The sequence below is a fragment of the Triticum aestivum genome, chromosome 2B (assembly GCF_018294505.1).
Source record: "Triticum aestivum cultivar Chinese Spring chromosome 2B, IWGSC CS RefSeq v2.1, whole genome shotgun sequence".
Taxonomy (NCBI): domain Eukaryota; kingdom Viridiplantae; phylum Streptophyta; class Magnoliopsida; order Poales; family Poaceae; genus Triticum; species Triticum aestivum.
In genome coordinates, this window is record NC_057798.1 from 703,979,739 (window position 1) to 703,990,580 (window position 10,842).

At 46.7% G+C, this 10,842-nt stretch overlaps 2 protein-coding genes across 2 annotated transcripts; one reads left to right on the forward strand and one right to left on the reverse strand.

Moving 5' to 3' along the window:
* Window positions 1–1,064: 1,064 nt before the first annotated feature.
* LOC123046831 (uncharacterized) lies at window positions 1,065–8,485 on the forward strand. The gene is made up of 2 exons (XM_044470258.1): window positions 1,065–2,356; window positions 7,816–8,485. Exons 1-2 carry the CDS (start codon window positions 1,154–1,156, stop codon window positions 8,170–8,172), a joined length of 1,560 nt encoding a protein of 519 aa, XP_044326193.1. The 5' UTR covers window positions 1,065–1,153; the 3' UTR covers window positions 8,173–8,485.
* Window positions 8,486–9,350: 865 nt separating this feature from the next.
* Window positions 9,351–10,564, reverse strand: LOC123042201 (E3 ubiquitin-protein ligase ATL6-like). Its single transcript, XM_044464705.1, has one exon. It carries the CDS (start codon window positions 10,453–10,455, stop codon window positions 9,919–9,921), a length of 537 nt encoding a protein of 178 aa, XP_044320640.1. The 5' UTR covers window positions 10,456–10,564; the 3' UTR covers window positions 9,351–9,918.
* Between the last annotated feature and the right edge of the window lie 278 nt (window positions 10,565–10,842).

Below are 10,842 nucleotides of genomic sequence, written 5' to 3' on the forward strand. Positions count from 1 at the left end.
AAAAAATTCCAAAAAGATTTTGGGTGGTAGACAATTTGATGCGTGAGGTACGCTTCAATTTTTAAAACATTTGGACTTTTGTGCAGCTCTCAGCAAAAAAGACAAATCAGACCAGAACAGTATATGAACAGTACACATTTTTACAGACCTCCGATTTGTCTTTTTTGCTGAGAGCTGCACATAAGTCCAAATGTTTTGAAAAATGGAGCGTACCTCACGCATCAAATTGTCCACCACCCCAATTTTTTAGATTTTTTTGAACATTTTTAGTATTTATTTTGATTTTTTTCGTGAGCGCAGGTGCAGATGAGCTCGGGTTCAGATTCGAATTTTCCGACCAACACATCATTTTTCTCAGGGAGAAAAAATCCTTGAAAGAAAAACCAAACAAGACTCTCTTTACTGAGCGAGACTTCATCTATATCCCTAAAAGTGGATTTGGATTCCCATTGAACTCAGCAGCGTAAGATTCGTGGAAATGAACTTCCGTGACCATACATTAATTTTTGTCGATACCCTTATGCTAGACAAATGTAATGTCATCAACCGAGTAACAATGAAAACAAAAAAAAAACTACGATATTCTCAGTGTTTGTGGTCTTTGCTATGAGCAGCACTTCTTTTTAAACGCCAATCACCATACTAGTTCTCACCGACCCTTCGTCCAAGACTCGCATTATGGGATCAATCAAATCGTCAAAAAACTAAATAATGGCACCACCCCTCCTTGTCAATTGTCATCACCACCCTATTCAGACTAGTTGTGATCCATGGACCTATACACATTGTTACCATCACCGGTCCCCCAAATATACCCTTAGTTTGAAGTTTGAAAATCATAGAGGATTCTTTGCCAACCGAAAGAGGATTTGGACCTGGCGACGGCGTAAGTAGATCCGTTGGGCCTGATTTGGATCGGATTGCATTTTTGCATTCTTTCTTTGGAGTCCCTGCTTGTAAAAATCAAGGGGAGGTCTGTGAACCTTTGTTCCATTTGGGCCCTGCTGTAAACTGCATCGTATCACCGACACCGCTCTACGTTTAATGCAGCTCTGGTTATTTGGGACGCTTCTCCCGTTCGAAAGAAAAAAGGAAAAGCAAACTTTCAAGCGGCTAGGTCTCCCAAATCCGTGGCCGCCTGAGCTCGGCAGCCATGGCTTCCCACCCGCCGCCGCCGCCGCCGCCGCCGGAGCACCCTATCCCACCCGCTCCCACCACCATAAGTGCCCTCGACGACGACCAGCTCCGAGAGATCTTCCTCCGCCTCCCGGACCTCTCCAGCCTCGCCTCCGCCGCCTTCACCTGCCGCACCTTCCTCGGCGCCGTCCGTTCGTCCCGCGCCTTTCGCCGCAGCTTCCGTGCGCTCCACGCGCCCCCGCTCCTCGCTCTCTTCCTCACACCCTACATGCGCACGGTACCTACCTTCCCCGCCTCACGCCCCCCCACTGCCGCCAGATTCAGTCCCCTCCGAGACGACGACGCTTCCGAGTGGGGGGTCGATTTCTCCGATCCTTCGATTGCGTACGATGAAGGCTTCATCGCTCTCCAGCATCGGAGCACCAAGCAGGAAGTTTACTACAACCCCCAAACGATGGCTCTGTTTCTCCACCCCCAGGAGCACCATGACATGCCCGACGGCACCACCCTTGAGTTCCACACACTCTCCCCCGGAGAGGATCAGAGGCCGCCCCGTGTGGTCTCTGTCCGTCATGACTACTCGCGGCCTTGGGCACGCGTCGCCGTCTTCTCATCGGACACCATGGAGTGGCAGATTTTCCCGGAGACGGCCGCGCTACTGCCTGAGGGATTCAGGCGTACAACCCGCACGCTGGTGGATGGGTTTATCTGTTGGCAATGCGAGTCTGTGGGCGGGGCATCTCTCAGCGAGTACATTTTGGTGCTCAACACAGATACCTTTCAGTTCTCTCTAATAGATCTGCCGCCGCCCTTGAGAGTGGTATACCCAGAATTTAAGATTGGTCAGACCAAGAATGGGAGGCTCTGTATCGTAAATGAGAAGGAATGCACACTTTCTGTTTGGATCTTGACAGACAGTGATGACGGCGTCCAGCGATTTGTGCTGCACAATACGTTTCCGTTGCACTCTAGCTTTATGGAGGTCACCAACTGTTCAGTGGAAGATACAATCTCAGTGCGGCTTATGACGGTTTTCAGTGGTTTTGTCTACCTTTCTATTTCCCCCTGGAAGAATTCCATGGATCAGTACAAATCCCCTGAGTGGTTCCTGTCCTTCTCTCTGGAAACAGCGGAGCTGAACCAGCATTTTAAGAACAGAGAGCAACTTCCATGCCCTGTCCATCCCTACTTGGCCTGGCCTCCTTTGGTATGCAGCATGGTAAGCCTATTCTTGTGTGACCGTGGTGCTAACTGCTAAGTACTCCTTTTTATGTTTGGTCCATTGATTGCATGGAATGAAGTTCCCTGAGAGGATTGGATTGTTTTAATGCTGTGAATATATGCTATCGGTTTTAGTCCAAGTAACATGTCTTATTTACCTAACTCATAGTAGCGAGTGAATTGCAGAAAACCACCACATTGAAGCGTAAGGTTGCAGAAAAGACTCTTCTACGAATTTGTGCCAGACAACACTGATTTTTGTCCTAATCATTTGCAAAAAACACTGATCGATCGTTTTGGGCATTTTAACCTCGATTATGACATGTGGGGCCCTGGCATTTTTGCATAGACACCCTTTAGGCAAAAGTCCAAACGCAATCAGCTCCCAGCCATGGCTTTCACGCCCAAAGGAGGAAGAGGACAGCTCGTCCTCGTCGGCCGGTGCTGCCGCAACCGCATCGGGCGGTGGTGGGACGAGCACCAGAGTAGAAGGCGGCAGCTGGGCCCTGCGCGCGGCGGCTGCAAGGGCTTGTACTGCGCGCCGCCGCTGCACGCGCCTGTGCTGCGCTTCGCCGCCGCTGGTTGCTCCGCTGGGAGGACCGGGTCGCGCCCGAGCTGCGCGCCGCCGCCGCCGCTTGCTCCGCTGGGAGGGCAGGGTCGCGCCCGAGCTGCGCCTCGCCGCCGCTTGCTCCGCCGGGAAGGCGGGGCCGCGCCCGAGCGACGGCGCACTTGCTCCGCTGGGAGGGCAGAGCCGCACCTGAGCTGCGCGCCGCCGCCGCTTACTCCGCTTTGCGGCCGAGCTGCCGCCGGCCACCGCGTGCTCACTGACGAGGGAGGACGTTTTTTGGGGGAAAAACTTCCAGGGAGGGGAGGAGATTTTGGCAAAAAGGCCGTTACGCCACGTCAGTAAAGGGTGGGCTCCATCTGTCATAATCGAGGTTAAAATGCCCAAAACGATCGATCAGTGTTTTTTGCAAATGATTAGGACAAAAATCAGTGTTTTCTGGCACAAATTCGTAGAAGAGTCTTTTCTGCAATCCTATGCTTCAATGTGGTGGTTTTCTGCAATTCACTCCATAGTAGCAGAGCTGGCAACGCTATTCCCATTCCTTCAAAAAAGTAGCAGACAGCCTCAACTACTTGTACATTACTACATGGATGCAAAATTGTGAACTTATAGCATGAGGGTTTCTGTAGATTATAGTATAGCATTATGATATAAAGCTCCACAAACATAATGTGTAACTAGTATATGAATAGAGTAGCTAGATTCGTCAGTTGTGTTCAAATATTTGGAGGGTTTTTTGTAGATTATATGGTAGCATAATCATAAAACTATCATATCAATAGCTAGAATTTTCAATAATGTTTAACTATTTGGTTATCCCTCTTAGCGAAGCACCATACAGGAACCCAGGTGTGGTGTTAAATGGGCAATGGTTGGGCTGTCGCCTCCTTGGTGGCACGTCGTATCTTAGATCTGGATACGGTGATAAGTGAGCTAGGATCGGGTCATCGCATCCTTAATGGTGCGCTACATCGATGCACGGGTGTAGTGAAAAGTTAGTGAGGGTCTTTGCATTTGACTCAACGAGTGCAAAGGGTAGCAGGATCCGTTTAGGTAGCTGGAACATAGGGTCCTTGACGGATAAGTTACGTGAGCTAGTTGATTCAGTGGTGAGGAGAGGTGTTGATATCCTATGCGTCCAAGAAACCAAATGGAAGGGACAGAAAGTGGAGGTGGGGCATACTGGCTTCAAGTTGTGATACACGGGACAACTAAAAACAAGAATGGAGCGGGCATCTTCATCAACAAGAGCCTAAGGTGTGGAGTGGTAGATGTTAAGAGGCAAGGGGACCGGATTATCCTAGTTAAGTTGGTAGTTGGGGACTTAGTTCTCAATGTTATCAACACATATGCTCTGAAAATAGGCCCCAATGAAGGGGGGGGGGGGGGTTCTGGGAAGGCTTGGAGACATGGTAAGGAGTGTACCTATTGGCAAGAAGCTCTTCATAGGAGACCTCAATGGACATCTACCAGATGTTTTGAAGGGGTGCATGTGGCTTTGCCTATGGTAGCAGGAATCAAGGAGAGGATATCCTAAGCTTTGCTCTAGCCTACAACATGACCATAGCTAACACCCTCTTTAAAAAGGGAGAATCCTATCTAGTGACTTTTAGTAGTGGTCAATACTCTAGCCAGATTGATTTCATCCTCCAGAGAAGAGAAGACAGGCGTGCTCGCCTAGATTTTAAAGTGATACCTGGAGAGTGTTGTCCCTCAACATAAGCTTGTGGCGGCTGATTTCCGCTTTGTTATTCATGTCCAGCGGGATAAACGCGCCAAAATAACTAGAACAAAGTGGTGGAAGCTCAAGGGGGAGGCATCTCAGGATTTCAAGGAGAGGGTTATTAAGGAGGTGCCCTTGGGAGGAAGGAGGTGATGCAGACAAATATGTGGATGAAGATGGCAACTTGAATTCGCAAAGTGACTTAAAGGAGTTTGGGGTGACCATGGGAAGTAGAAGGGAAGCTAAGTTAAATATACCTGGTGGTGGAATAATGATGTCCACAAGGCTATTAAGGAGAAGAAAGATTGTTTCAGATGCCTAAACTTGGAATAGGAGTGCTGATAAGTGACAACATAGAGAAATACAAGGTGACAAAGAAGACCGCAAAGCGAGCCGTGAGTGAAGCAAGGGGTTAGGTGTATGAGGACCTCTACCGGTCTTTAGACATGAAGATGAAAGGGACATCTATAAGATTACCAAGATCCGAGATAGGAAGACAAGGGATGTCAACCAAGTCAAATGCATCAAGGACGGAGCAGATCAACTCCTGGTAAAGAACAAGGAGATCAAGCATAGATGTCGGGAGTATCTCGACAAGCTTTCAATGGAGAGAATGAGAGCACTATCATTGAGCTGGCTGACCCCTTGATGATACAAACATGCGTTTTGTGCGACGAATTCAGGAGTCCGAGGCCAGGAGGGCTTTAAAAAGGATGAAAGGAGGCAAGACGATGGGTCGATTGTATCCTCATTGAGGTGTGGAGAGAGGCCTCAGGACATAGCAATAGTATGGCTAACTAAGCTCTTGAACCTCAATTTTCGGGCTAACAAGATGCTCGAACAATGGAGGCGGAGTATATTAGTACCAATCTTCAAGAAAAAGGGGGTGTTTAAAGTTGTACTAATTACCATGAATTAAGCTGATGAGGCATACAATGAAGCTATGGGAGAGAGTCATTGAGTACCGCTTATGAAGAATGACAAGCGTGACAAAAAATCAGTCTGGTTTCATGCCTGGGAGCTCGACCATGGAAACCATTTTCTTGGTACGACTACTTATGTAGAGATACATGGAGCAAAAGAAGGACCTGCATATGGTGTTCATTGACTTGGAGAAGGCCTACGATAAGATACCATGGAATGTCATGTGGTGGACCTTGGAGAAACACAAAGTCCCAACAAAGTACATTACCCTCATCAAGGACATGTACGAGAATGTTGTGACAAGTGTTTGAACAATTGATGGCGACACTGATGACTTTTTGATTAAAATAGGACCGCACCAAGGATCAGCCCTTATCTTTTTGTTGTGGTAATGGATGAGGTCACAAGGAGATATCCCATGGTGTATGCTCTTTGCGAATGATGTGGTGCTAGTCGACGATAGTCAGATGGGGGTTAATAGAAAGTTGTCTATGGAGACAAACTTTGGAATCGAAAGGTTATAGGCTTAGTATACTAAAATGTAGTACATGAGGTACGGTTTCAGTACTACTAGCAACGAGGGGGAGGAGGTTAGCCTTGGTGGGCAAGTGGTACCTTAGAAGGACGCCTTATGATATTTGGGGTCAATGCTGCAGAAGGATGGTGACATCGATGAAGATGTAAGCCATCGAGTCAAACCCGAATGGATGAAGTGGCGCCAAGCTTCTGGCGTTCTCCATGACAAGAAAGTGTCGTAAAAGCTAAAAGACGGGTTCTATAGGACGGCAGTTCGACCAATGATGTTGTATGGCGCGAAATGTTGGCCAACTAAAAGGCAACGTGTCCAACAGTTTGGTGTAGCAAAATACGCAAGTTGAGATGGATGTGTAGGATCGGGTTTGGAATGATGATATACGTGATGAGTTGGGGTAGCACCGATTGAAGAGAAACTTGTCCAACATCGCTTGAGATGGTTTGGGCATATATAGCGCAAGCCTCTAGAAGCGCTAGTGCATAGCAGACGGTTTGTGTGCTAATAACCTCAAGAGAGGTCGGGATAGACCAAACTTGACATGAGAGGAGTAAAGTTAGCTATCCACCTGCCAGAGCCATGAGTTGGTTCCGAGAGACCTGAAGGATTGGAATATCATCAAAGAACTAGCCATGGATAGGGGTAAAGTTAGCTATCCACCTGCCAGAGCCATGAGTTGGTTTCGAGAGCTTATGGGTTTTAACTCTAGCCTACCCCAACTTGTTTGGGACTTAAAGGCTTTGTTGTTGTTCTTGTTTAAATATTTGGATATACATAAGTAATATTTTCAATGGTAAGTTATGTTTTCTTTCTCTTTATGCATTTTCATTCTCCTTATGCATTTTGCTGTCTTCTACTTCAGCTTTAAATTTATGTCTTATTTAATGAATATGTGTTGCATAATTTGATGCCAGTGAGAACTTTGTGTCATTCAAGCTTCGACTTCGACTATTGGATAGTACACACGATTATCCATATGGCACTATCTAACCTCTTGCATGTTTTTGGAGGGATGCAAAGTATATGTGTTCTCTAGTTGCAAATTTATCTCTTATACTAGTTAATCCATCTAGAGTCCAAATAGGCCACATTCTTTTAAAAATCAGCGTCCAAAAACAGTCAGCATCTTCCAATCTGTTTCCAAATAGCAAAAATATTCAACTTTGTTTCTTTTTCTCGTGAACCCAGTTACGGATGTGTTTTTTTTATCACTGAATTGTAATTGATCACTTTTTCTCTTAGATCGTAACCCTTTTTTCTATTGTTCACTAAAATAAAAATAATAGCTAGATAAATTCCAATTGGATAGATGAGTTTGTTATCCTATATATATTTGTTTGGTTTCTAATTAGGGGTGTAAAAGCCAATTAAACATGCACCGATCACTATAACCCCCTAAAACCTTAGCATTTTTTTATTCCAGATATTAGTTTGATCTATAGTTAAGACACTCAACTATAATAAAATTTGAACCATCGTTTATTCCATCAAATCTTAGCTGTTACTATTTCAATTGCTTTCATATCATCATAATAATTGTATATTTAAAGTGTTCTAAATGGCAGCGACGTAGTATCTTATTTCACCTTCATTGCTTCTGCAAAAGCTAGATAAAATGATCTGTATCGCTAGAATCTATTGCCTTGCACATATTTGTCCATACAAACACTTGAATTCCTTTTTTTTACACCGAATTCCCTTTTTTCACAGGTGGATTCAGAATCTGAAGTTACTGGAAACATTTTGGGGGATGTTGGTCCTGAGGGCACAGAAACGGCTTCATCTGTCCTCATAACAGCATTACGCTCATTCAAAGAAGCTTTGATTAAGGATGGGGAAGCAAATGTTGCAGAGATAGATGCCTTCCTACTTTGTGTTGACGCTGAGGATGAGAAGAACTCTCTTGTGAGTAAAATCACTGCTTTAGATGAACTGTTGATAGCTGTGAGAGATCGTGTCTTGAGGGTTGGTGCAGACTCTGAATTCTACGGACAGAAGACAGAAACAGAGAGCTGGTGGGAAATGTGCAAAGGGAAGTTACGGAGAGCTTTCTTCTTCGCTAGCTGAATAAGCCTATCAGGAGTAAGTGAGCTCTTGATGTAATGCTTTGGTACTTTAGTTTTTTAGATGCTGCGATGACAGTATGCGCTAAGTTTCATGTATGTTAATTGAACCGGTAATGACTGTAACATCATCAGTAGTTTCATGTATGTTTAATTGAAGCGGCAACGACTGTAACATCATCAGTACTCTATTCAGTATGACTGGTTGGTAGGAGACTAAGCCTTGAGTTTCATCTACTGATGCGTCATTTCACAGATGACCCGTACCTAGAAACTGTACATGCTCACAAGTGCTTCATATTTGTGTCTTTATCTAATCGATTATGTGCACCTTTTGTTTTTTATCAGTTAAATTTGTTCACTTATAAGTGCATTTATGTGCGAGTGAGTTTGAAGATCATATATATAAATGCGTGTGGATGTTCTTTGTTCATGATAAGCTTTTTTTTTTGGCGGGGACTGTTGCATAATAAGCAAACATGGTAACTTTTGTAGCCTTTTTTAATGTTAAAGTCATAGCTGTGCTGCTATTTTATGCAAAATCACCAAAGGACTAAATGGTTAGGTTTGTTCAGGTTGCAGCAAAAGCTGTTTTTTGGAGAGTTTTTTTTTCTTCTCTGGAACGTGCACCAAATGCACGGCATTTTGTACTGAGAGTTTTAATGCAGATTATTGTTTTCTGCATTTTGCCCACTTTCGTTTAACACAGGATTTTCGTCCAACTTCAACTTCAGAAGTTGAATGAAACTAGTACCCGAGGGAGCGCAGAGTGCACCGAATTTTGGTCTCGACGTGTACGCGGTTAACATTGGGAGCAGTGCACAGTTTTATGCAGATAGCGTATGTCATCTCCTTTCAGTCTCCATGGAATGCCCTTGTGTGTGCTACCTCTGCTCGACACGAGTGCACAGCTTCTGCAGCTTGGCTTTGCCGGTGCGTGATCTGTCACGTATACGTGACAAAATGCTCAGCTGGCCAGTCCCCAGCGGTTGAAATGCAGTTTTTTTTTACCGCCGGCACTGCCCACGACTTACTCCAAAATGGATTATGATCGATCCGAGGTATGACAGTGACGCTAGCCTCGGTGCTTCATGCGTCAGAGATATTTACTCTCGTGGTTAAAGAAATGTAAATTTCGCGCACTTGGTCGCTCAACCATTCAGGTGTCGTTGTGGTAGTGTATAAAGCCTTAATCTTATCTTTATCTGGACATTCTTGAACATGGGATTAAAAAAATGTATTGTCCACCACGAAAGGAATTGCCATGTCCTTTTCAGCGGTGCATACGCGTCATCCATCCACAATTTCCTCATCTGACTGGCCACAATTGCAAATACATCACGTACGAACTTAATTACAGAGTGGTCTGGAGAACTTCTTCACTTATCATCACCAATATGCACAAGTCAAGTAGGATTACAACTGACAAGCCATGAGATAAAATTATCGGCCCCGATAGAAGCAAGCTAACACAAACATTATGTACTCAACCTCATAATAAGAGAAGTACCTCAACCCATACTGAGGCCTTGTGCAATGGGAGGTGCTTAGAGAGATGCTTAGAAAAATAAACTGGGTTTTTCTAAAGCACCGATGTCTATTTCTACAGAAGAGGCGCTTAGTTAAGCGTCTATCCTGTACAAATAAGCATCGATGCTTAAGAAAACCTGATTTATTTTTCTAAACACCTTCCCTAAGCACCTCCCATTGTACCAGGCCTGACAGCTCGGGGATGGCGCACGCACGCATGCTATACCGGGCTCTCCGGGTCCGGCTCCCGTCCGGCGGTCTCCGCCGTCCTGGAGCCGTCCTTCGCTGCCGGAACCGGGAGGGCAGGGCACGCGCGGCAGACGGGGCAGGTGGCGTGCGCGCCCAGCCAGACGTCGACGCACCCGGCGTGGAACGCGTGGCTGCACCCAGGCAGGGCGCGCACCGCGTCGCCGTCCTGCATGGCGCCCAGGCACACCGCGCACTCCTCGCCGCCGCCGGCCCCGCGCGGCTCCGCCTTGAACCTGAACACCGGCATGGCGGCCAGCGCCGCCTCGTCGAGCCCTCCTCCGCCGTCCCTCTTCCTCGTCGCCGGCCCGGCCTCGGGGTCGGGTCCCGTCCGGTGCACGCCGTCCCGCCCGCTCCACCGTACGTACAGATAGTTGAGGTACAGCACCGCCCCGTACAGCGCGAGGCACACCGCCGTGAACGCCGCCACGAGCTCCACCGTCCCGCCGATGCTCCACGACCCCCGGTGCGGCGGCGGCGGCTGCTGCTGCTGCTCGGACGCCGTCGACATGCCGATCGATGGATGTCACTCCACTGGCAGAGTGTCGTGCCGTGCGGTTCTTGCTTTGCTCTCTCCCCGCTGGCTTGGTGCGAGCAATGATGGTTTTGTAGGCGTGTAAGGTTACGGCCGGCGGTGCTGGAGCAAGAGTCAAGTTATGTTCTATACTGTTCTGTCAGTGAATAGATTAACCAAGTTCGTTCCAATAGCATTTACTAGTAATAATAATCTACCCAGCGGCCAGCTCCACACTCCAGTCTTCTTCCAGGCGGCAGCACTTCCCTCTCAGAAAAATATGGCAGGACTTGGGATGAAGCCGAATAATAGCATCTTTATTTATAATTTAATGGTGAAAGTAGAATCTTCAGAATCATGTCCATGTCATGAGTGCTAGTTCGG